The sequence below is a fragment of the Hyperolius riggenbachi genome, chromosome 6, assembly GCF_040937935.1.
Source record: "Hyperolius riggenbachi isolate aHypRig1 chromosome 6, aHypRig1.pri, whole genome shotgun sequence".
NCBI lineage: Eukaryota > Metazoa > Chordata > Amphibia > Anura > Hyperoliidae > Hyperolius > Hyperolius riggenbachi.
Genome location: NC_090651.1, coordinates 321,130,911 through 321,157,878, shown reverse-complemented (window position 1 = coordinate 321,157,878; position 26,968 = coordinate 321,130,911). Strand labels below are relative to the sequence as shown.

General features: G+C 45.7%; 1 protein-coding gene across 2 annotated transcripts in view; it reads left to right on the top strand.

Moving 5' to 3' along the window:
- Positions 1-24,234, top strand: part of RCN3 (reticulocalbin 3) — a 33,681-nt gene extending 9,447 nt beyond the window's left edge. The window contains exons 3-7 of one of the 2 annotated variants that reach the window (XM_068243018.1): positions 12,008-12,201; positions 18,309-18,484; positions 19,422-19,482; positions 22,076-22,275; positions 23,756-24,234. In XM_068243018.1, the coding sequence (XP_068099119.1) occupies positions 12,008-12,201; positions 18,309-18,484; positions 19,422-19,482; positions 22,076-22,275; positions 23,756-23,863 (739 nt within the window). In that variant the 3' untranslated portion in view covers positions 23,864-24,234. Of the gene's footprint in view, positions 1-11,763; positions 11,958-12,007; positions 12,202-18,308; positions 18,485-19,421; positions 19,483-22,075; positions 22,276-23,755 lie in introns of both variants that reach the window. The other variant, XM_068243019.1, reaches the window with a different exon arrangement.
- The last annotated feature ends 2,734 nt before the right edge of the window (positions 24,235-26,968 follow it).

Genomic DNA, 26,968 nt, shown 5'->3' with positions numbered 1-26,968 from the left:
AAAGCCTTGATAATGATGTAGAAAGGGGACTAGCCCATAGTAATCAGATAATAGTAAATCCAGACTGGGTGCTGTAGATTACTGCAAGTCCCATCATGCATTGCCATGCTGTTTCTCTCTGCATCATCATTACTAGTGAGGTGCAGAGAAGCTCCTGTCTCTAATTTCTGCCTCACCTGATTGGATGCTTGGTTACACCAATTCTCTGCTGTTCCCCTGCTAGAAAGGGAGAAGTGATATACGGTAAGTGGTAGTACAGCCGTGTGGGGGAGGGGGGGTGCACAGTGTGACAGTGGGGCCCGATTGTGGCATGCAGTATGCAGTGTTCAGGCCAGTCTGTGCCGCCCAGGTCCACCTGTAAGATTCCAGCATGTAAATAGAGCCATTCTGCCCAATTCATTCTCCTGCACTGGGAGGTTGTGGGGGAGAGACGGGAGCATTCACTGAATGCCGATTTCAACCCTCTGAGAACTGGGCCTAACTCATCCCCTCGAAAAGCCAGTGCACACCAAAAAGCACTAGCATAATCGCAAACACTGAGCGCTTTTTGAAGTGATTTTGCAAGGTGATTCTAGGCATGTGCCTAGCGATTTTCTAATTATACCTAACGATTCTTGGAGCATTTTAGTGTAATGTTTATTATTTTTTTGTTAGAGTAGAGCTGTAACTGAACAGCTTCTGTAACAAAAGCGCTCTGATCTAGCACTTTTCAGAGCGATTTTCCACTTTCCTATACTGAGGCTGGTTTCACAGTGGGACGTTAAAGTCCCACGTTACAGCAGCCAGTAACGCAGCCTAACTCACAGCACTGTAAAATCAATTGTGCTGTTCAGTGTCCACGTTGCGTTTATATAGTAATGCAGCACGTTTAAACAAAGTGCTGCATGCTGTACATTATACTGGGCTAAGCAGCGTTAGACTGCTTGCACATGCTCAGTAATGTTGGAGGAGGAGGTCTCCCATCCTCCTCCTCCGCAACCAGCCACATGGCTAATTAATATTCACTGCACTGAGGAGACTCCTGGTATGTTCATTTGATCCGGATCTTTTTTTGTGAGTCGATTCATCCGGATCATCACAATGAAAGATTCGGTTCACAGTGGATGTCTGTCTGGAAGAAACCGGAACATACAGAATGTACAGTGCAGGGAAAGTCCTGTCCTGCTAGTCATTTCACCCCCAGTCTGCTTCCCTAGTAAAATGATTCAAATGATTTTGTTCAAAGATCCGGATCTTTTCAATGATCCGAATCTTTAAAAAGATCCGGACTTCCTATCACTAACCTGGATTGGCTGCTTTGAGAGCTGCATAACGCAGCTCAATCTGACGTCCAACTTCAACACCACCATACATTGCGTTAGGGGCACGTTCTGCGACCATAACGTCCCCTAAAACGCAACGCCTTGGTGTGTAATTAGCCTTAACATTGAAGTTGAATCGCCTCAGAAATCAGCAGAAATGCTGCTGGACCCGCATTTGCGTTTGGCAGAAAATCACATCGCTCTGGTGTGATCCATCCCATTCAAATACATTAGCCAAGTGCTTTTCAAAGCATTCAGAAGCGCACTTGGTGTGCACCAGCCCTGAGTCTGAGAATTATAGCGAGCACCAGAGATGGTCAATCTGGCTTCCATGCAGATTTAAAGGGAACCCAAGGTGAGAAGAATCTTGAGGCTGACATATTTACAGTGGGTTGCAAAAGTATTCGGCCCCCTTGACGGTTTCCACATTTTGTCACATTACTGCCACAAACATGCATCAATTTTATTGGAATTCCACGTGAAAGACCAATACAAAGTGGTGTACACATGAGAAGTGGATCGAAAATCATACATCATTCCAAACATTTTTTACAAATAAATTACTGCAAAATGGGGTGTGCATAATTATTTGGCCCTCTGAGTCAATACTTTGTAGAAGTACCTTTTGCTGCAATTACAGCTGCCAGTATTTTAGGGTATGTCTCTACCAGGTTTGCACATCTAGAGACTGAAATCCTTGCCCATTCTTCTTTGCAAAACAGCTCCAGCTCAGTCAGATTAGATGGACAGCGTTTGTGAACAGCAGTTTTCAGATCATGCCACAGATTCTCGATTGGATTTAGATCTGGACTTTGACTGGGCCATTCTAACACATAGGCCTCAATTCATAGGACATTATCAAACGTTTATCAAACACTTTATCAAACGTTTGATAATTTACCTCATGGGTAAAATCTCACTAAGTGTTATAGATTTGTTGAACGTTTTATCGGTAAAACATTCAATAAATATATAACACGTTAGTGAATTTAAAATGAGATTTTACCCATGAGGTAAATTATCAAACGTTGGATAAAGTGTTTGATAAACGTTTGCTAATGCTCCGTGAATTGAGGCCAAAGATATGTTTTGTTTTAAACCATTCCATTGTTGCCCTGGCTTTATGTTTAGGGTCATTGTCCTGCTGGAAGGTGAACCCCCGTCCAGTCTCAAGTCTTTTTCAGACTCCAAGAGGTTTTCTTCCAAGATTGTCCTGTATTTGGCTCCATCCATCTTCCCATCAACTCTGACCAGCTTCCCTGTCCCTGCTGAAGAAATGCACCCCCCCATCCCCGAGCATGATGCTGCCACCACCATATTTGACAATGGGGATGGTGTGTTCAGAGTGATGTGCAGTGTTAGTTTTCTGCCACACACAGCGTTTTGCATTTTGGCCAAAAAGTTCCATTTTGGTCTCATCTGACCAGAGCACCTTCTTCCACATGGTTGCTGTCCCCCCCACATGGCTTGTGGCAAACTGCAAACAGGACTTCTTATGGTTTCTGTTAACAATGCCTTTTTCGCACAATCCTTCAGGGCAAGGTGAGACGTTGCCCCACCCAAACGCAGGAACAAGCAGCACTTCCCCTATAAAACAATCACATGGTTAGTCCACCCTCAGTGCTGTTTGTTCCTGCGTCCAGGCAGGTCAGCATCTCCCCTGGGAGTTGGATCTGTGTGCTGGGCTGCAGGTTTGAATTCCCGTGGGTGGCTGAGACTGTGGAACTGAGGCAGTCTGGCCTTCTACCCCATGCTGGATACTTTGTGGGTAGCCTACCTTTCTCTCCCAAACTGATGGGGAGCAAGTGTGGAGGGCGCAATTTCCCCGGACTGTCGGTGACGGAGGCGGCAGGAGGTGAAGACTGCAGTGGCAGAATAGGCTGTTGCCGTAGCGTTTATAAACAAACAGGGAGGTACGAGATCCCAGTTGTTACAAGAGATGGCAGAACAGATTTTTTCATGGGCAGAAAAGAACATATTGTCCTTGAAAGCAGTACATCTAAAGGGTACCTTGAATGTGGAGGCAGACAAATTGAGTCGCAATCAGTTGCTGGCCTCAGAGTGGTCGCTCAACAGGGAGATTTTTGCAGAAATAGTGGCGAAATGGGGGCTTCCAGACATAGATCTCTTAGCCACGGAAGAGAATGCGCAGGTTCAGAAGTATTTTTCACTAAACCAGAGAGACAATTGTTTAGCGGTAAATGCATTCAACCAGAATTGGGAGTTTCCGCTGTTGTACGCTTTTCCTCCATTGAATCTGATTCCAGCAGTAATCAGCAAGTGGAGAAATTGCAGAAGGAAATTAATATTGATTGCTCCCTTCTGGCCAAGGAGAAGTTGGTTTGCAACTCTGAAGTCTCTGGTAGTAGAGGAGCCTTGGATACTCCCAAGCAGGTCAGATCTACTGTATCAGGGTCCGCTATGGCATCCTCTCCCAGATCATCTGAATCTGGCAGTGTGGATCCTGAACTAAGGTTACTTAGAGGATTGGGGGTGTCAGACAAAGTGGCATCTACTTTGATTAGTAGTCGCAAACTGGTGACTAGAAAGATATATATGAAATACTGGAGAACATTTCATTCTTGGCTGAAAAATTCAAAATTTAATAGCTTGTCAATCCCAGCAGTTCTGGAATTTCTTCAGGAAGGCTGGGATAAGAGTATCTCAATAAGTACACTGAAAGTACAAGTGGCAGCACTTTCTGCTTTTTCTGGGTTGCCTTTGTCTTCCTCACCTTTAATTATAAGATTTTTTTTAAGGCCTTGTCCAGGAAGTCTCCGATATTTAGACCTTATGTGTCTCCATGGGATCTATCTATTGTGCTCAAAGGATTATGTAAAGAACCGTTTGAACCTCTGGAACATTGTTCCCTTAGATTGCTCACATTGAAAACGGTGTTTTTAGTGGCAATCACTTCAGCCAGGAGAATTAGCGAAATTCAAGCGTTATCTGTAAAGAATCCATATTTTCAGGATTTCCAAGACAGAATTGTATTACAAACTGATCCTAAATTTTGCCCAAAGGTTATGTCCAAATTTCATAGATCTCAGGAAATTGTACTTCCTACTTTTTGTGTCAATCCAAGGTGTGAGAAAGAGGAGATTTTTCACACATTAGATGTTAGAAGATGTGTTATGGAATATCTAAAAAAGACATCTGAAATTAGAAAGACAGATTCTTTGTTTACGTTGTTTTCAGGGAAAACAATAGGTCAGAGGGCGTCAAAATCCTCTATTGCTAATTGGATAAAGTTGGCTATTGTTGAAGCATATAAGGCAATGCAATTAGAAGCTCCAGGCTTCATTCAAAGCTCATTCGACTAGAGCAGTGGCAGCATCATGGGCCAATAATACAGGGGCTTCACCAGAACAGATCTGCAAGGCAGCCACGTGGTCAAGTTTCTCGACCTTTATTCGACATTACCGAATTGATGCAATTTCAGCTCATGACCAAGCGTTTGGAAGAAAAATTCTCCAAGCGGTGGTCCCACCCTGAGGTTGTATTACTTGTTAATCGTCTCACCTTGCCCTGAAGGATTGTGGGAAAAAATCAGAGTTAGTACCTGCTAACGCTGTTTTGAACAATCCTTCAGGGCAACGATCCCACCCGGGTGTTTATTGTCTATGTCAGATAGTAGCACGTATGTGGGTTAGTGGATGTTCACCTGTCGGGTACTTGGGTTAAAAGCACTGAGGGTGGACTAACCATGTGATTGTTTTATAGGGGAAGTGCTGCTTGTTCCTGCGTTTGGGTGGGGCAACGTCTCACCTTGCCCTGAAGGATTGTTCAAAACAGCGTTAGCAGGTACTAACTCTGATTTTCTTCTTGCCACTCTTCCATAAAGGCCAACTTTGTACAGTGCATGACTAATAGTTGTCCTATGGACAGATTCCCCCACCTGAGCTGTAGATCTCTGCAGCTCGTCCAGAGAAACCATGGGCCTCTTGACTGCATTTCTGATCAGCGCTCTCCTTGTTCGGCCTGTGAGTTTAGGTGGATGGCCTTGTCTTGGAAGGCGTATGGTACAACTGTAAACCTACCATTTCTGAATGATCACTTGAACAGTGCTCCTTGGGATGTTCAAGGCTTTGGAAATATTTTTATAGCCTAAGCCTGCTTTAAATTTCTCAATAACTTGATCCCTGACCTGTCTTGGACCTGCCTTGTGTGTTCTTTGGACTTCACGGTGTTGTTGCTCCCAATATTCTCTTAGACAACCTCTGAGGCCCTCACAGAGCAGCTGTATTTGTACTGACATTAGATTACACACAGGTGCACTCTATTTAGTCATTAGCACTCATCAGGCAATGTCTATAGGCAACTGACTGCACTCAGATCAAAGTGGGCCGAATAATTATGCACACACCACTTTGCAGTTATTTATTTGTAAAAAATGTTTGGAATCATGTATGATTTTCGTTCCACTTCTCACATGTACACCACTTTGTATTGGTCTTTCATGTGGCATTTCAATAAAATTGATTCATGTTTGTGGCAGTAATATGACAAAATGTGGGAAACTTCAAGGGGGCTGAATACTTTTGCAACCCACTGTATTTCCTTGTAAACAATGCCTGAGTCAAAACCCTGGAACAAGCATAAGGTTAACCAGTAAAAGCTGAGTCAGAGTACCTGATATGCTGCATGCTTGTTCAGGGTCTATGGCTAAAAGTATCAGAGGCAGAGGATCAGCAGGGCTGCCAGGCAACTGGTATTGTTTAAAAGAAAATAAATATGCAAATTATATGGAGCTTGGGACTGGGCCAATCAAATGCACTTCCTGTCAATTTTGATTGGCCACATTGCAAGCTGCATACAGTTTGCATTAGACAAGACAGAATTATTAGAGACAAGACACAGGACATTTATATTGCGCTTTTCACCTGACGGACCACTAGGGGTGCTCTATAGGTAGTAGCAGTGTTAGGGAGTCTTGCCCAAGGTCTCCTTACTGAATAGGCGCTGGCTTACTGAACAAGAAGAGCTGAGATTCAAACCCAGGCCCCTTGTGTCAGAGGTGGAGCCCTTAACCAGTATACTATCCAGTCACTGTAGTATATCACTGACCATCCGTAGTGTCTGTATATCTGCATCCTCTTCCATGTTTTCCTGTGTATAGTTATTAATCTTAACTCTCATATTCAATGCATTGCACTGTGTAATAGGCTGGTCCTGCAAATAATGAAATGATGAATAGCAATCAAGTACCATATATACTATCATATAAGCCGACCCGTGTATAAGCAGAGGTACATCAGAAACCAGGAAAAAGTTATTGACTCATGTATAAGCCTCCTCCACAGTAGCCAGATGTTCCCCCAGTACAAGTCAACCCCCCTTCCCATAGCCAGATGTACCCCAGGATCATACAGCTGTGTCTCAAGAAGCCACTAGATGGCGTCATAGATATGAGACACAGCGATTGCCACACAAGAAGAATCCTCGATCATTGCACTGCTGACACGTTGCTGTCACACTCCGCGCCACAAGCCAGAGGACAAAGGTAGTCTTGAGCAGAGCTCTCTGCACACCATGTTGCGGGGATGGAGGGCACGGACACAGAAGGACGCGAACTGGTAAGAGCAGGATCACTAGTGCACAATCCTTACACTTCTCTGCCAGTAACCAAACCTGCTCCACCATCCGTTATGCTCCACTGACCCGCATATAAACAGAGGGGGTACATTTTCAGCACATTTTTGTGCTGAAAAAAATAGGCTTATACGCGAGTATATACGGTATTCTGACTCCAATGGCTGCACACTTTTCTGGACCAAGTGACTATGAGGGTACTGAAAGAGGAACTGTAGAGAAAATAACATAATGAATAAAACTGTTTTTTTACAATATTCATTCATAAATTATTTAATCAGTGTTTGACCATTGTAAAATCTTTCCTCTCCCTGATTTTATATTCTGAAATTCATCACTGGCGGTGACATCTTTAGTCCTGTCAGGTTCAATTCTGCGAAATGTTTGTTTCTGAGAATTCCGAAGCCAGTGGAAGTGGACACAACCTGGGGCTTCTACCAGCCCCCTGCAGCTGTAATGTCCCACGCCATCCTCCAATGATCCTCCGTTCCCCGCCACCGGTCCAGTTGTAATTGCGATCCTAATAAGTCTGCGACTGCCGCGCGCTTGCTCGCTCCCTCGCGCATCATCGGGAGCTTACGGCGCAGTACAAGAAAACTTCGTACTGTGCAGTAAGCTTTCGATGAAGCGAGCTGGAGAGCGCACTATTTGTGTTGTAGGACGAAAAAAAAATTGACCGGTGCCAGCGGCGGGGAACCGAGGAGAACAGTGCGGGACATGACAGCTGCAGGGGGCCAGTAGAAGCCCCAGGTAAGTGTCCATTTTTATTTTCAAGAGCCCCCCCCCCTCTCTCATGTTGCATCTGAGCACAGTAACCATGGAGGGGTGCCTTTCTACGGCCCATGCCGAGCTCTAGCAAGCACATGGGCGGTGAGTGGGAGCAACTGACAGGCGGTGCATTCACCGACTTCAGCTGTCTGGGGAAATATACTCTCCTCACAATTTTGTATGCAATCCTTCTGACGGTCAGCATTTTTCTGTTTGTTTGTTTTTTTGCAGCGACAAGCAATGGTTTCCGTAATCTCATTATGTGGGTATAGGCGTGCGATTAGGCAAAGGATGTGTGCTGATGGCGACCCGTCACGGTAAATCTTTAAGCTCTCCGCCGACTCTGTTTGAACTCTTGTTTGCACCCATTGTGTGCCGTCGCCTGTTGTGTGCCGTCGCCTGTTGTGTGCCGTCGCATGTTTCCGTGGGCAGAAAGATGGATCGGGGAACCTCGTTCGTCGGGAGGCGTCGCTGTGTGGTTCCCTGATGCATTGTCAGGTGAGAATTCAGTGTCGGCCTTTAGCACAGCTATCCAGGCTTGGAAACTACAGATCAGCTGTTGATCTGTATATGGTATAGCTGTATAATAGGGGAGGTACAGTATTTGCTTTCCTGCAGGTTATCACATTGCCCCACAGATGTGAGAACAGCTGCAGTGTGTTTGCTGAAGAGTAAGGCCACAGTGCAGACAGTACATGTGTGAGCCCCTGCCTGCTCAGAGGAGGAGGACCCTGCACCGGCTTCCCAACCCTCACAGCCTGGGGGGAGTGAGAACATTCCAGAATGTGAACGTGGCACTGTCCACATTTCTCTCTCTCTTTCAGTCTGGGAGGAGGAGGGGTGTACTTAGGAAGTCCTTATAAAACAATCTCAGACCCTCTTGAAGAATGCAGCATTTTTTTTTTGTGGAGCTCTCTTGATAATTAGATCCTGTTTTGTAGCATGTGCTGCTTTGGGATACAATAGCACTGTGAGGGTCGGTGATAGTGGAAGTCAGAACTCAGGTTTGGTCTTATAATTCCTGTGCAGCTGAGGTGGTTGTAGTGTAGTGCTTGACAGGTGTACTTTACATCTGCTTCATTATTGCTTTGTAGTAATTTGGTCTTAAGCCTCTTCTACACGCGTAGATGAGGCGGCGATCCGGCAGCTCAATTAGCCGCCGGATCGCCTCTTCCGCGTCCCCGCTTGCCGCGCGTGCGCCGGAATCAATAGCCGCTCGATTGCCGCGCCGCTTATCCTCCGCTCAATTCCCTGCCATTGTCCCCTCGCGGGGTACGAGCAGGGAATCGGCGGTAGCAAGATCCGACCTGTCGGATCTTATCAATCGAGCCGCATCAGCGGCTCGATTGATAAGGAACATCGCCGCCTCATCTACACGTGTAGATGAGGCTTTAGATGCAGCGTAAACAGCATATGTATGTTGTGCATTATTTTAAGATTAGGAGCTCGTTCCGATAGAGCACTTAGATGCATAGCAATGACAGAAGAATTTAACCACTTGAGGACTGCGGTGTTAACCCCCCCTAGTGACCAGGCTATTTTTACTTAATTGGGCCACTGCAGCTTTAAGGCAAAGCTGCAGGCCCGTACAACTCCGCTCACAAGTGATTCCCCCCTTCTTTTCTCCCCACCAACAGAGCTCTCTGTTGGTGGGGTCTGATCGTCCCCACATTGTTTATTTTATTTTTAACACATATTTATGTTAATATTTTTTTATTTATTTTTTTTACTTTCCCTCCCTCTCCCCTGCTGGCCAATCACGCGATCGGCTGTCATAGGCTTCTGCCTATGAGAGCCGATCGCTTTCTTGTCCTCCAGGGGGACAGCCGTGTTACTGATCGCAGCGCTGTACAAAGCAGTTAGACGGCGAATTCGCCTTCTAATAGTCTCCCGAAAGGCAATCGCCGCACGGAGACTGAAGGCGGGGCGGAGCTCCACCCCCCCCCCCCCCCCCCCACCACTCATTTAGCAAGATCGCTGACAGACGGCGATCTCACCAGAGGGATCCAGAGCCCGAGAACAGACAGAAGGACGGCTGCCGGTGTCTCGATCCCCAGGGAGGTGAGTTGAAACGCCCACAGCGTGTTATGCTCTGCATTAACCTCATGGTGGTTACCAGGAGCCTGCCTCAGGATTACCGCTCTGGGCTGCGGATTTCCAAACCCCGAGCCTGACTCGGGGTTACCACTGCAGAGGTTAAACTGGAAGGTTAAGCTTACCTTCAATGATGACGAAGTTCAAAGTTTACACAGTTTTATTAATTTGGACAGTGACAGTGGGCCAGATTTATCAAAGCATTAGTGACAGTTTTTTCTTCTTCCAGCAGCAGAATTGTTCTGCATGATAATAAGAAACTTCTCAAATCCTACTTAATAGCAGCAGTATACCGTGGATTTCTAGAGCTGCACCACAGTTAAGAAAAGTGCAAATCCATCCCTAAACTGCTGCAGATTAAGAAGTGCTTAATAGCACTACTACAGATAGTGCAGCGGTGAGACATGATTTGTGAAGTGCTCCTCCTCCCTGCTGCCAGGTATCCTGTGAAGCTGTTCTGTGCTTAACCCTTCCAGTGCTGGGCATTGATGCAATACAGCAGATGTATTGGTTACCTCAGCAACAGCAATTCCTGCCACACTGCACTGTCCTGATAAACCTTCCTAACTCCTCCTATTCCTTACAGTTTAACCACTTGAGGACCCACCCTTTACCCCCCCCCCCCCCTTAAAGGGATACTGTAGGGGGGGTCAGGGGAAAATGAGTTGAACTTACCCGGGGCTTCTAACGGTCCCCCGCAGACATCCTGTGTTGGCGCAGCCACTCACCGATGCTCTGGCCCCGCCTCCGGTTCACTTCTGGAATTTCAGACTTTAAAGTCTGAAAACCACTGCGCCTGCGTTGCCGTGTCCTCGATCCCGCTGATGTCATCAAGAGCGCACAGCGCAGGCCCAGTATGGTCTGTGTCTGTGCAGTACACGCCTGGTGACATCAGCGGGAGTGAGGACACGGGCGTGCAGGCGCAGTGGTTTTCTGACTTTAAAGTCAGAAATTCTAGAAGTGAACTGGAGGCGGGGCCGGAGCATCGGTGAGTGGTTGCGCCAACACAGGATGTCTGCGGAGGTCCATTAGAAGCCCCGGGTAAGTTCAGCTCATTTTCCCCCGACCCCCCCCCCCCCCTACAGTATCCCTTTAAGGACCAGCGCTGTTTTAGCTGATCTGTGCTGGGTGGGCTGTGCAGCCCCCAGCACGGATCAAACACCAGGCAGAGCGACCAGATCGCCCCCCTTTTTTCCCCACTAGGGGGATGATGTGCTGGGGGGGTCTGATCGCTCCTGCCTGCCTGGGTGTTGCGGGGGAGGGGGCCCCCTCCGCAGCGAGATTTCCCCCCCCCCTCATCCCTCCCTTCCCCGGAGATCCGAGGCTGCACAGGAACGGATCTGTCCTGTGCAGCCTCTAACAGGATCCTGCCTGTCATGTGACAGCGATCCCCGGCCACTGATTGGCCGGGGATCGCTGATCTGGTACAACGCTGCTACTGTTAGCAGCATTGTACAAATGTAAACAAAGCGGATTATTTCCGCTTGTGTTTACATTTAGCCTGCGAGCCGCGATCGGTGGCCCGCAGGCTATTCACGGAGCCCCCCCGCCGTGAATTGACAGGAAGCAGCCGCTCGCGGCTGATTAATAAGCCTGCAGCCGGCGACGCAGAACTGCGTCGCTGGTCCTGCAGCTGCCACTTTGCCGACGCGCGTTATGAGTGCACGGTCGGCAAGTGGTTAAAAAGGAATCTGCACTATTTAGTGATTTCATAGGATGTCTGAGTCAGTTCTGCACCGATTTCTAAAAACCTACTAATATTATTAAATGTCCCCCACTGGTCCTTTAAGTTTATGTGTTTCACTTCTAAGTTACACAGAGATCCTGCAACTTGTTGTATTTGTTTAAAAATGAAAAATTCATTAAACATTTTGAAACGGAATGCTAGAATAGTTAACTTACAGTTACTCCTACCTGTGTAACCTACCCTATGTAACTGATGTAAGAAATGGTTACAGCAATTGCAGCTACCATCTATGTCAGCCTTTCACCATTTGGCTCATTGCAGGAAAATGTTTCATAAGATTGACAGCAATAATGACACCTATGTGACGACAGCAGAGCTCCTGGCATGGATTAGGTTTGTGCACGGGCGCTTTGTCTCCGAGGAAGTCCGCAAACAACTGGACATGGTGGATAAGAACCGCGACGGGTCCGTAACTTGGGAGGAGTACTACCAACAGATGTACTCCCATCTCTTAGGTGAGACCCTTTTCTTGCCTCCCCTAAACTACTTCTTCTTTCTTTCCCAGGAAGATTGTCGATAAAATAGACAAAAATAAGGACGGTTTTATTACCGGCGAGGAACTGAAGGATTGGATCAAGCACACCCAGAACCGATACATCTACGAGAACGTCAACAAACACTGGGCAGACTATGACAAAAACAAAGATGATAAAATCTCTTGGGAAGAGTACAAGAGCACCACCTATGGGTATGCTGCAGGTAAGGGAATGGTAGCATTGCCTGTGCCAGCCCTCCTTCTGTGAAACTGCCCTCGCTTACCAATCTTTACATAAGTCACCCTGATAGGGTACCTGAGCTGCATGACTTCTGCTGAGCTTCTCTGCTATTGGATGAACAGGCTGCCACTCAAGCTCACGCTCCGATAAATTGCTTGGCTGCGCCATGAATTCTGTCTGCTATCTATTTTATGGCTAATCTGTTTTTGAAAAAAAAAATGTTTTTTGCCATGCACATTACCTTTTCTCCAAAAGATGTTCAAGCCCATTTGCAGGAAATACATATTTTAATTTTGGATTATGTGGAAAGTGGTCAGAACAGCTTTTGGGTTTTTACTACGCCTCAACGTAAACCTGTGAGTTCAGGAAACGCAAAAAACTGATACCTTTGGAGGAAGAAGCCTCTGGATCCTCCAGAGGTTTCCACTGTCCTACTACATCAGGCCGTTCCAGTACTGAGCCCCCCGAAGTGCGGCCACACTGCACCTGGGCAGTAGCACCGACCCACTCAGGCTTCTGTGAAAAAAGATGACCATCTCTAAAAGGAATATTCCTCTCACCACAAGGTCAATGAGATCTGTGACTTCACTGACTAACAGTTTAGTCTTCACCTGACAATTAGGGATGGCCCTTCTTAGGAGAACTGATGGAGAAGCAAGTGATTAGTTTGATCAGCTGATAGATTTGTAAGGTTCTGATTTGCTGATCATGACCAGCAAATCAGAGCCTTACAAATCTATCAGCTGATCACATGCTTCTCCATAAGTTTTGCTGAGCAGGGCCATTCCTACTGACAATAATGTCAGCTCCACTTGCATCTGCTAGAATTTCTCCTGGAAATATATAGTTTGTCCATATGAGATCATGAGTTCGACTCCCAGGTCAGAAAAAAAAGGAAATATAGACATGATGTTTACCCCAATGTAACCACTGCAGTGTTCTCCCCATATTTTTTTTTTCCAACCGGGTGGCATGAAAGAGTAGCCGGGTGGGGCGCAACCAGGAGATTTCAGGGCTGGCGCAACTCTGCTTACAGCATAGGAGGATGAGGCGAGCCAATGACAGCTGGGTGCTCCCCAAAATTAGCCAGGTGGAGCACCCGGCTAAAAGAGCCTGGGGAGAACACTGCACTGATTAAGTACAGGTGTACTTCAGGGTCTCCTTGACATGAACCTTAGTTCCCAGGAACAGGAAATGAAGACTTGAATAAACTTTTGAGGGAAGTTCTCCCAGGTGGTGATAATCTACAAAAAGAAGCCTACCCCTTTCCACATCATCCAATACTAAAATAAACCTGTTTCCTGGCTTCAGGATTTCAGTGTAATCACCATCGTCCAGGTTACCACAACCCATAACACACCATTCAGATCATTACACTGTGCCATTCATGTCATCTCCATTTACATCATCATTGCTGTAAGAAGCGATCTGGTCTTTGTGTATTTTAATCAGTCGTTGCTACAAAATTAATACAGGCAAAGAACAAGCTGCTTCGGCTGGTTCTTTGTTCAATATATTACTAAAATTGCCTCATATTTTCTACTTGAGGGTCCTATTAGTCTTGGTGAGTTCAGTCTGTCCTGGACTACTTCAGTCTCCTCATGGGTGTCCATCCACTTTCCCCCAGATTGGTGTGTTGGGGTGCAGTTGGTGAAGTGCTTGTTCCAGGCTTATGCTGTCATTCTCTTATCTGTACCGGTGGCTGGGAGTGTTCATGAAGGGAAAAAACGCTGGAACTGAATGAAAGAAAATTCCTCTCTCATTATAACATTACCACATACAAAGATCAGTGCTGCACAAATCTTTCCTTTTCAATTATGTTATAAATGATCCTTCCTTTTCAATTTGCAGCAAGCTAAAAATGTGCAAATTTGACAGGAAGCTCCAATCGTATCTCTTTGCAACCATAGCAACATTATTGGAGTGCAGATTGCAGATACGCCCCACATGACTGCATTAACAATAAGCTGCACAGAGTAGAAGCCATTAATACTTACCTGGATTTATAAACTGACAGGCAGCAAACGTTGGCAATCCATCTGCCTGTGCCTGTCATACCGTGGTATACATGCATTGTATATGCATATCAGGGCAGCGGGCCTAGGCCTGTGCAGCCATGATCTGCTATGACTACACCCTCACATGGGGCCTCCTACATTTATTTTTTCACAGGGGCCCATTGTTGACTTTGTCTGCCACTGTGCATGTAAAAGCAAAGTAAAAACTGAGAGAAAGTTTGGCATTTATTACTTGCAATTGAATATCAAGGAGCAATAGAGCTGAAATAAATGGATTGCATTTTTCTCAGTTAATGTTAAAGGGAACCTTTAGGCCCCGTTCACACTTGCGGTTCTCTGCCAAACGGACCGGATGACCTGACCGTACGGTTCTGATCCGGATCCGATCCGGTCAGGTTGCATCAGGTGTTCATCAGGATGCGATCCGGATCCGTTTGGCAAAAGATAGTAGAAATAAAATAAAAATGTTGGGGTCTGGGCGGTCAGCAGAAGGTGGACCTGTGGAATCAGGCCCTCCGCTGTTTAGCACTCACCTCCACCTCCGACATACTGCCAACATCTCCAGCACAGTCACTGCTGCTCCACTCCAAAATGCTTGCCCATGTGTCCCCATCCAAAATCGCCGCTACAATACGCATAGGAAGTGGGGTAGAACGTCCGGTTTTTATAGCCAGTGTGTTGTGCACTCTCCGTTTCTCATTGGTTTCTATTGGCCGGATGCAACAGTCCGGCTCCGCTCCGGATACGTCACCTGGAGGAGCCGGACCAAAAAATAGCGCATGTTGGGTCTTACGCCGGAGTCCGGGTCCGGACGGAACGGACGCATGTGAACGGACGCATAGACTTTCATTGCTATGCCGTGCGTCCGTTCCGCATGTGGTCCGGCTCCGGCACGGCGATTCCGGACGGCGACCGCCAATGTGAACCGGGCCTAACTGAGAGGGATATGGATGTTTCCTTTTAACTACCTAACAACCCCGTCGTTAGGTAGTTAAAATTGCCGTCAAGTCCTGGAGCTGCAGTTTCCCAGGGAATGGCCACGCGTATGCGCGATCGTTCCCTGCCCATTCACGGAGTGGAGCTTCGTGATCAGCCTGCTAGCTGCCGATCGTGGCTAGCAGGCTGTTTGTAAACGAAAGGGGAAATAAATCCCCTTTGTTTACATCCATACAGCGTTGCAGTCTCCGGCAGCGCTGTACGAGATCGGCGATCTGATTGGCTGGGGATTGCCGTCCTCATAGGCTGATGCCTATGAGAGGCGGAACAGGATGGATCGCCAGCCTGTTCAAATGCAGTTAACAGAGGGGAGGAGGGAAAGGGAGGGGGGGTGAAACAGCCTGATACAGGCTGGAAAAAAAAAACTACTGCCACAGCGATTGGACACCTCCGGCGGCATGTCCCCTGAGGGACAAAAAAAGGAGGTGAGTCCGATCGCTGGGCTCCATAGCCGAGTAGAGTACATTTGAAATCGGCGCCAGTAGACTTGGGTGCAGGATACAGCGGTATATGGCTGATCCTGCTTCTGCACAAGTCCGGGCCGTTTTAATTACTATTCCCCCTCCAGGCCGCCATGGATAGTGGGGGAATGAAATAATTCGGCTTATCGAATTATTGTGTTTTTTAAGCAACTTCGACTCCGTCACTGAGCGCCACTATAGACTGATTCACATTACAGTCCATGGCGGCGCTGGCTGCGCCCAAATCTAGCAGCGCTGAAAAGCACTGCTCCGCCATAGCTGGGCTGTGCGGGAGGCTGAAAAGCCTGCACAGCCCAGTGCAACAAAAAAGAGTAGGGGGGTTTAACACTGCGGTACTCAAGAGGTTAAACAATACCAGTTGCCTGGCAGTCCTGCTGATCTCTATGGCTGCAGTAGTGTCTGAATCACACACCTGAAACAAGCATGCAGCTAATTCAGTCCGAGTTCAGTCAGAGCACCTGATCTGCATGCTTGTTCAGGGGCTGTGGCTAAAAGTATTAGAGACACAGGATCAGCATGAGAGTCAGGCAACTGGTATTATATTTAAAAGGAAAAATCCATATCCTTCTCAGTTTAGGTTCTCTTTAAAGTTCTCATTTGAAGTGAACATGAAGGGGAAAATGGGCAGTTACATAATAATAATAATAATAATAATAATAATAATAATAATATAACAACAACAACAAAACATTTGTAAAGCGCTTTTCTAATCCACAGGCTTCCCCTTCAAGCATCAAAGAATGTTTGAAAAGCATTTATATACAATCGTGAAATACTCCTAAGCAACGTGTGCATCAAAGGGTACTTGAGATGATGTTACTCACAACAGGGGGTACTTGGCCAACACAGCCATTAATAAAGGGGAACATGCTGTAATAAAGTTGAGAAACAGTGGTTTTTATTGAACACAAGGAATCCAGCACAGGAGATTTGGGTGCAGCTGGCGCCACCCTAGGCCGTAACAGGAATTATGGCTATATTGGTGCACAGTGAGTAACTTCGACACCGTCAGAAGACAGAGCTGAAGTTACTTTTAAAACACTGAAGCCGAATTACATCATTCTCCACCTTCCACGTCGACCTGGAGGGGGAATAGCAATTAACGCCGCCGGGACTTGTGGCAGCAGCAGGATATCGGCTGTATCCTGCGCCCAAGTCTCCCGGCGGCGATTTCTCTTGTACGCGGTTTTAATGGTCCTTTCACACTGTGTAGGTCGCATTGCAATACAATCACAGCACAACGTTACACACCAGTGAAGCATACAGTACAAAGTATGCTTCACTGCCACTGTAAATGCATGTGTTACTGGGTCAGCATGCAGCGTGTTACTCCGTCAGGACCCACCGCAATCGATGTGAGAGCCCCATAGGAATATTGTTGCATTGTGATGCAATAATATTGTCCATTGAAACACAACAGACGTGGTGTGAAAGAGGCTAAAGGACCACTGTCACAAGAAAAAGTGTAACATTTAAAATGCATAAGATGCACATTTGTCCCAGTAGCAAACCTGCAGCACAGAGTTTCAATAGCTGTACCGATATAAGGAATTATGGTACTTTTCCGTTAGCCGGGTGCATCCACTAGGTGGCGTTAATTACTAGTCCCCCTCCAGGCCGCCATGGATAGTAGGCAAAGGTGTAAGGCCTCTTGCACACTGCACGCGATTCCGATTCAGATTCCGCTTTTTAATCAGTTTTTACATCCGATTCAGATTCTGATTTGCAGTTTGCTCCCTGCACACTGCAAATCGGAATCTGAATCGGATGTAAAAACTGATTAAAAAGCGGAATCTGAATCGGAATCGCGTGCAGTGTGCAAGAGGCCTTAGAGTTGGTCCACACTAGACACAGTTGCAGGACGGACACTGCAGTCCGGATCAGGGGAAGTACCCACCGTACTGCAAACTGATGAAAGTGCATCAGTTTTGCATCAGTTTCCGTTCAGGTTTTTCCCTGACAGAAAACGTCTCCATCATTAGGAAGGAGTGGGAGGATTTTTTTGGGCCAATCATAAAGCTCAGGCTATCCGTTTTAACATCCGTTTTTTGCCTGTGGAGCTGGAGATGCGTTTTCTCATTACTTTCACTACCCCTGCGTGTATCCGTGGTCCTGATCCGTTGCATGAAAATGCAGCAGATCCGGACCTTCCGTTCAGGTTTTGAAAACGGATCCCCGCAAACGCAGACGGATCCGTTTTTTACTTGGGTGAGGCTGGCTGCTATTTTCAACATTAGTATCCGGGACTCCGTTTTTCATCAGGTTTGAAAAACGCAGCCACGGATACGTTTCCGGACCTAGTGTGGACCAGCTCTAATTCTGGTGGATGCGCCCAGCTAACGGAAAAGTACCGGAATTATTATTAGGAGTTGCCTGATATTATTTTCCGTGGCCTGAAGGTTTTATCAGTCACGTTTTGAATATCTGTACAGGAAGTATGTGCCCTGCTTTTAGCCTTCCCCAGTGCATGCAAGAACAATTGGTTCCCAGCTGTTGTGGAATTTGACACAGGTTCACTTGCAGTAGCAGAACATATGTCTCTATCCCAGTCTGTGTATCCTGCGCTTGAACATACATTTCTGTAAACATTTCAGACGAAGAAGCATTTTATGATGTGGTCGATAAGGAGCGTTACAAAAAGATGTTGCAGCGGGATGAGCGGCGATTCAAGCAAGCGGACAAAAATGGTGACTTAATCGCCACGCGGGAGGAATTCACAGCTTTCCTGCACCCGGAGGAGTTTGACTACATGCAGGACATGGTAGTCACGGTGAGTAGAGCTGGGAAGAGTGACTGTCCAACTCTTCAGTGATGAAAAAAACCACCATTTTTCCCAGTTCATTACTTGTCATTCTTCACTCATTGTTCACCTATTAAGTGAATATCTCCTCCATATTTGTCAAGATAAAAAAAAAGAACAGACCTGATCACTAAAAGGTGGACTTTTTCACCACATTTGATAGTAGAGTAGTCCAGGGTAAAGAATGCATGGGAAAGGCATACCTCCCAAACTTTTGAGATAAAAAAGAGGGACACTTTAAAGGGAGCCTGAGGTGGGCTCAAAAAAAAAGTAGGCTATCTGATCCACAGGGCTGAGCAGATTAGGTAGCCGCAAAAACCGCCGCTCCCTTGGGCCACAATGGCCCACTTTCACTTGCGTATCACTGTATCATGACGCTGCACTGAGAGACTGTGTTGTCTGATAGCGTGCAGGGAGGCGGGGGAGCGGAAGGAGGCGTGGCCAGGGGAGAGAGCTGCCCAATGGCCGCTTAGGAAACCCTGGCTGGCGTTTTTAAAGAGGGAATTCCTCTCCCCTCAGTTAACCTCAGAGTTCGGGGCTGTAGCGTGGCAATGGGGGGGCAGAGAGCGGCGATTGGGGGACACAGAGCCATGTCATTAGGCAGAGAACATGGCTCTCTGTCCCACCTGCCCCCTGAAGACCCACCTCGGGTTCTCTTTTAGACACGCCCCTGCCAAACCTCTAACCATACCCCCACCACACCCCTCGTCATGCGTATCACAAAGAATTTAGAAGCTAAAGATGTAGTTGTATTCAAATCATGCTGATCCTTTCTATCATCCGTAGCTTTCCTTCATTTTAACATTTGAAAATTAGAAATATATACATTTTAAAGGATGGAGATAAAGTTTAGAGTCAATGAAACACATTTTCAGGTTTCCCAATCATATGTTTTCTGTTCTTGTAGGAAACCATTGAAGACATAGATAAGAATGGAGACGGAGTGGTTGATGTGAATGAATATTTAGGTAAGTAAAGAAGGCGGCTGTTCTAATCCTTTCTGCACCTATGAACTGTGTTTAGAGACAATTGAAGTGAGAGGGATATGGAAGCTGCCGTATGTACCGTATTTTTCAGACCATTAGATGTTTTGGACTATAAGACGCACCTAGACTTAGAGCAGAGCTCCCCAACCCTGTCCTCGAGGCCCACCAACAGTACGGTTTGCAGAAAACCACAAACATCCACAGGTGAGGTAATTAGTGCCTCAGCAGAGCTGACTCGCTACCTCTGTGGATTTCCACAAAACATGCACTGTTGGTGGGCCTTGAGGACAGGGTTGGGGAACACTGGCTTAGAGGACAAAGACCAAGGGAAAAAGATTATACTAAACCTTGTCCGTCCATGGTGCAGGGGTATCTTATGGACCTTCCCACTCCCAATTATTGTCCCCCGTTTCCTCTTCTGTCCCCCTGTGTCCTTTGTTCCCATGCCCTCTGTTCCTTCTGTGTACTTACAGTGCACGCCACTTGCCTGCGAGACCATCGGCTTCAATCTAGAAAAAAAGCAGTGGGCGGCAGTGATTGGTCTGAGGCAGCACCACCGACCTTGGGACAGATGGTTTCTGAAGCTGTGTGGCTACTTCCTGGTCAACAGCGGCATGCACCGTATGTACACAGAAAGGACAGAGGACAAGGGTGGCTGGGACTGGTGGCAGCGGATGAGACACTTGGCACTAGTCCATTTATGTATTATTTGGACTGTGTGACACCCTGACTTTTTCCTTCCACTTTTGGGGGAGAAAAAGTGCATCTTATAGTCTGAAAAATGCGGTATTTCCTTCTTAACCGAGCAAATTGCCTGGCTGTCCTGCTGATCCTCTGTCTCTAATGCTTTTAGCCATAGACCCTGAGCAAGCATGCAGATCAGATGTTTGACTTAGATCAGATGTTTGCTGCATGCTTGTTTCAGGTGTGTGATTTATATGCTACTGATACATGCACGGGCAGCCAGGCAACTGGTATTGTTTAAGGCTACATTTCCACTGCAGTGTTAAATATTCGTGTCCAAAAAATTGTACCAGATTTTTCAAAAGGAAATAAATATGGCAGCCTCCATATTCCTTTCACTTCAGTTGTCCATCAAATGTAACCTAATTTTCTTTTTGGCCATTAAAGTGAATGCAGTTTCCAGATCTGTCTCCTATGGAAATCAAGCATATTTAACATTAAAAAAGGAAAAATACAGGTCTAAATTTAATTTTGTGTTCCAAAACCACAAATACATGATCTCAAAAAAAAAAAAAAAACAGCAAATACAAATGTTTCTGAAAGTTTTTCTTCTCATTAGTTATGGAAAAGTAACTTTTTTTTTTTTCTTTTTTTTTTTTTAGCAGAGTTCAGTTGTGCTATATCTTCTCTCAACTTTGAATTTGCTTACTCAAGATCATTTTAAAATGGAATATAACTCAAAATTGCTGTTCGTTGATGTCATTGGCCAGCTCTGCTGTGTTTAGTTCTATGGTTTTCATTAGTTCCCATTCAGCTGATGAACTGCATACATTGTGTATGAGAAGTGGCTGTGAGGGTGGATTGCCCCCTGGTGGCCCTGTGTGGTAATGATGATACTTATTCACCACACAATAAATCCCAAATCAAACGTCTCCACTACACATCTAAAGGTGGCCATACACTCGTTAGATTAGCAGCAGATAGATCATCTGATAGATTTTCTGATCTATCTGATGTGTTTAGGAACATTTTTTACTAGGAACAGCTTTCCAATAGATTTCAGTGTGAAATCTATTGAAAATTGATCTGATGGCATTTGGACCATTAGGTCCAATGCAAAATGATAAGCCATCTCAAGAGATAAATAAATCTATCGAAATCGGACGCAAATCGATCGTTTGTTCAATTGATTTGCGATTGATCGATATCGATCAGCTGGAAATCGGCTGCGTGTATGGGCCCCTTACCTCAAGTCCCACAGGCTTAAAGGGAGAGGGGTATGGAGGCTACCATATTTATTTACTTTTAAGCAATACAAGTTGCCTGGGGATCCTGCTGATCCTATCTCTAATACTTTTAGCTATAGCCCCTGAACAAGCATGCAGATAAGATGTTTCTGACATTGTCAGATCTGACTGGATTAGCTCAATGCTTGTTTCTTGTATTATTCAGACACTACTGCAATCAAATAGATCAGCAGGGCTGCCAAGCAACTAGCATGGTTTAAAAGGAAATAAATATGGCAGCCTCCATAGCCCTCTTGCTACAGTTGCTTCTTGCTATTTTCTGTGGCCTGCAAGAGCTTCAAATGCAAATCATTGTAAGCAGAAAAATAACAACACACATTTGGCCCACAACTTAGACTATGTTTTAGATTTTGGCCCCTTGACGTAAATGAGTTTGACACCCCTGGTCTACACAATTACTTCTCTAAATCTTACATAATTGGCAGGTTTTATAAATCTGATGAATCACTATAGTTGGACACTATATAATAATACAGAAACTTGTATGGATAGGATTTTATGAATGGGGCCCCTTTAATTTGACTTTGTATGGTCACATCTCCTGCAAATCAGTTTATATTGATATGAGCCTCTGTTCTCTTCAGCGGACATGTACACTCCTGATGCCGATGAACCGGAGCCAGACTGGGTAAAAACAGAGCGTCAGCAGTTCTTAGACCATCGGGACCTGAACAAAGACGGCCACATGGACCGATCTGAGATCAGCCACTGGATCCGTCCACACGAGTACGACCATGCCGAGCTAGAGGCAAAACACCTCGTCTTTGAGTCTGATAGAGACAAGGTAAGGAACTCGCTAGATGCCTCGGGTCTCACAAGCACATTACTAAATCAGTGCAATACCAACAATCTGTATTCACCACTTCACCACTGAGGGGTTTTCCCCCTTATGGACCTGAGTAATTTTCACATTTCAGCACTGCTCCCTTTAATTCACCAATAACTTTATCACTACTTATCACAAAATAATCTGTATTTAGATTTTTCCTCCACCTATTAGGGCCCGTTTCCACTGGCCACCACACGCGCCAGCAAGACTCGCGGTGGCACTTAAATTCCAAAAGCCGTGCCATGCACGGCTACGGGATTCGCAGCCTCCCCCACAGAAACTGACGGCAATGTCGGCCGAATCGCTAGGGTAAGCGATTTGGCCGGCGGTGCCATAGTTTCTTATGGCAGAGAAATCAGAAACTCCAAATTCGGCCCGGTTTCCGCAGTAATGGAAACGGGCCCTCAGGCTTTCTTTGGGTGTTATGTCCCAAATACAATGTATGGTGACAGTATTTTATTTAGAAATAAAGGTGTATTTTTTTTTTTCAGTTTTGTGTCCAGCACGATTTACAAGCCCTTATTTGTTAAAATAACAGTACTATACTCTCATGATATACATATTAAAGTTGAGACCCTATGTATTTAAAAAAAAATTGTTTTTTTGGAAGTGTTAGCAGCCTAGCATGGTTTGATTTAATCAAATTTAATTTTCCACCATGCCCGATAAATCAATAATATCTATCTATCTATCTATATATTCAGACTTATGTATGTGTGTGTAGGTGCTGCCATCACTCAAAAACGCCTATACCGATTCCAACAATACTTGGTATACAGATCCCTTACTACCTGGGATGATATGTCTGGGAGTCTCGCGTCCCCCCACGCACATTTGGGCGGAACCACAAACTGCCAACCAGACTTCACCCATTGACAAATGAATGGGAAAATGTATAAGGCTTGCCATTCTCGCAGTAATAAAGGTAGAGTCCTCAAACTTGGCATAGTTGGTCACTTGGTGACCAAGGTTAAACATGAATGGAAAGTGGGCGGAGCATAAAACAGCCAATCATATTTCAGCCATTTATTTTAAATGGGAAAATATAAACTGCAGCCACTCTTAGACTGTTAATTGCAGGGTTAATTGCAGGGTTCTCAAACTTGGTCACTGTGTGACTGAGATTAATAATCAGGAAAATGGGTGGAGCCTACAACAGCCAATCAAAATTCACCAATTGATTTTCAAGAGTATCTTGGGTGCCTCCAGTAACCGCTTACTGCCCTTCATACTTTTGCTTTTTACCCCTAGTTGTTCTCTATTAACACATACGCTTTCTTTTTTGCACAATGCCAGGAAGGTGGGTTTGTCTTTATATTCATTGGAGAAGGGCGTGAGGGCACCAGCACTTCCAAGTCCCCCAGGCAATGCAGTATCTAGTTACTACACAAGTATTGTAATACATGTACATTAATGTGTTGTTTTTCTTCCTCAGGATGACAAACTAAGCAAAAAGGAAATACTGGACAACTGGAACATGTTTGTCGGCAGTCAGGCAACCAACTACGGAGAAGACTTGACACGGCGGCACGATGAATTTTAACGAGACTCTAGTCTGTGCGCGTTATATTGCCTCAGCACATTGCTGAAGCCTTAGAGATTGCATTCCATTTGTTGCAATGGGGATCTCAGGAGGAGGGGACTGAAACATGATTTTTTGTTTTATTTTAACAGTTATCACTTAAACCGTCACAAAGACTTGTCTGTTGCTCAGGAAACCATTGCCAGACTGATGCCATCTTTGTATGTGTTAGTGAAGATCACTAGATTGGAGGAGCTGGTTTGTCTGTCCTTATCACCACTTCTGTGTCTGTTATATCCTGAAGGCTGTCTGTCTTTTTTTTTTTTTTTAATATTTAATTTTCCAGGGAAAGGAGCTCCAAGAATTTGATTAAACAGACAATTTTTTCCAAACAGGTCCTCTATTCTTTTCACAAGTGAACTGGCTAAACTGGTACCATTAAAGGACCACCATCGCAAAACATTGTAAAATTTAAAATACATCTAAACACATACAAATAAGTATGTTTCCTCCACAGTAAAATACGCTATAAATTACTTTTCTCCTATGTTGCCATCACATAAAGTAGGTAGAAGAAATCTGATTTGACTAGTCCATCTCTTCATGGGGGATTCTCAGTATTTTATTTATTCATTATTAAAGCACTCCCTGGAAAGGATCTATACAAAGATGCAGGCTGCCCCTTCTACCTGTTTGCACACTATTCTGGCAGTTGGACTGAGCAACTGCCGTTCACTAAGTGCTTTTGAAAATAAAGAAAACCCTGAGAATCCCCCATGAGGAGATGGGATAATCCAAAACCTGTCACTTTGGTCAGATTTCTACTACGTACTGTAAGTGACAAAAACATAGAAAAGTCATTTATAGCACATTTTACTCTTGGAGAAATGTACTTTTTATTTGTGTTTTTATGTATTTTACTATTTTTTGCAATAGTGGTCCTTTAAAGGGAATGTCCAAGCAAAATAAAATGAGTTTCACTTACCTGGGGCTTCTACCAGCCCCAGGCAGCCATCCTGTGCCCTCGTAGTCACTCACAGCTGCTCCAGTCCTCCGCTGGCAGCTTGCCGACCTCCGAGGTGGGCGGGCCGCATTGCGTAAGTTTTTATGCATTCCCGCTAGTGCAGGAACATTAACACATACATTTTACGCGTTACTGGTTCAATGCGTACATTTTTACGCATTGAAGCAGTAATGCGTAAAAATGTATGTGTTAATGTTCCTGCACTTGCGGGAATGCGTAAAAATGTATGCAATGCGTCCCGCCGACCTCCGAGGTCGGCAAGCTGCCAGCGGGGGACTGGAGCAGCAGTGAGTGACTACGAGGGCACAGGATGGCTGCATGGGGCTGGTAGAAGCCCCAGGTAAGTGAAACTCATTTTTTTATTTTGCTTGGACATTCCCTTTAACAGGGTCATTATTTCTAAACTTGTGATGTTACAGAACTTGACGTGGCAACAAGTACCATAATATACCTATAATACTAATCCTACTGAGCGCTGATCATACACAGCTATAAATCCCAGGATCTTTGTTGTTGTAGAATGTGGGATTTATATTTACTAAATAATATCTGGTAGGGTTCCCATATCACTCCATTTTGCGGGTCGATTGACCTTTTCAATCCGATAATGTTATTCAGTTGAAGGTGAATCAGTATCACGACATGGCTACCCGATCTGTTGATCGATTTACAGTCAAATGGGGCAATCAGGTATGATGGAAAATCCAGTTGCAATGGCTCAGTCGTTTGCGTCAGTAACAGGGTTCTATAATCACAATGACGGACGCACTTGCCAGCGTCCGATTTCCCCCTCCCCCCCCCCGAAGTGAGAAAGCTCACCTGTCATGCTGCCGCGAATCCTGGCCTCCTGTGTCCAGCATCACCGCCAGCACCTGCACCTGCACCATGTGGCACCGGCACTATACATGCACTATTGCCGCGTGGGAGGAAAACAGAATTTGTGCCGGCAGACAGGTGAACCTTCAACACTGCACACAGGCGGTGGAGTGAAAGGTACCCATACATCAAGCAATGATGGGCAGATTAAACCAAGAGAGAAATCCCTCTCTGATTGATTGGCGCGGCCTCACTGATGACCCCATGTGTGCATTTATACATTATCTGTCCAGTGTGGCACACTGCGCGGTGCCAGTCTTCCGGATCTTCCTCTTCCATTTGTGCCTCACACACAGCTGGCGTTTAGGGCGCGTGACGTCACACACACAACGTGCTATACGCCGTTAGCCTGTGAGGCGCAAATGTATTTACACTTCACCAATACGACTGTAGCATGGTGGATGATCACTCCAGCCTGATTCGCAGTGTTTGATTTCCATAATGGCCTCAGTTCACTAAGGGCTCTTTGACATTAGACAATCCGTGCAGGAGCAGTTTTCCCGCATGCATTGAATAGCCTACAGCATGTCGTCGGAATGCTGCGGTGCGTCGCAATCAGCGGCGGTAGCTATTAATTGAACCTGACGGGAAACTGCTGGCTCCAGATGATTAAAAGCTCCTGGGCGCGTCGAAACGCAGCGTTGGGTGTGAAAGGTAAATTGAAAGTCTATGGACTTTCATTTTACTTTGCGCTTGTTGAATCCTCTGTGTGTTTCCTAGAGTAAAAAATAGGGATATAGCGGGTACCTCCGGCAACAGTACACCCTGTGCATATAACACACTGTGCAGGAGAACTTCCACCACATGCAGGTTGGGGACCAGCCCCCCGAAGTACCCTGCTCACCAGATATTCCTCTTGCTCACGAGCGTATCAAATAATTCCTTAGCTCCAGCTAATTGAATAAAGCATAGAGGACTTCTCATAGCGTAAACAAGTTTAATTTAATATGGCCAAAAGCCCCTCTAAAAATTATGCGTACCATGTAAAAGATAAAAACCTGCATATCTCACATCTCCATAACGACTAGGCGCGTCTCTCCACACCCGTGCCAGCATCCTCCGTGTAATTCCGGATAGGTAGCGTGCGTGCTTAGGCTCAGCACGCATGGTACGCATCATTTTTAGTCCCCAACCTGCATGTGGTGGAAGTTCTCCTGCACAGTGTGTTATATGCACAGGGTGTACTGTTGCTGGAGGTACGCGCTATGTCCCTATTTTTTACTCTA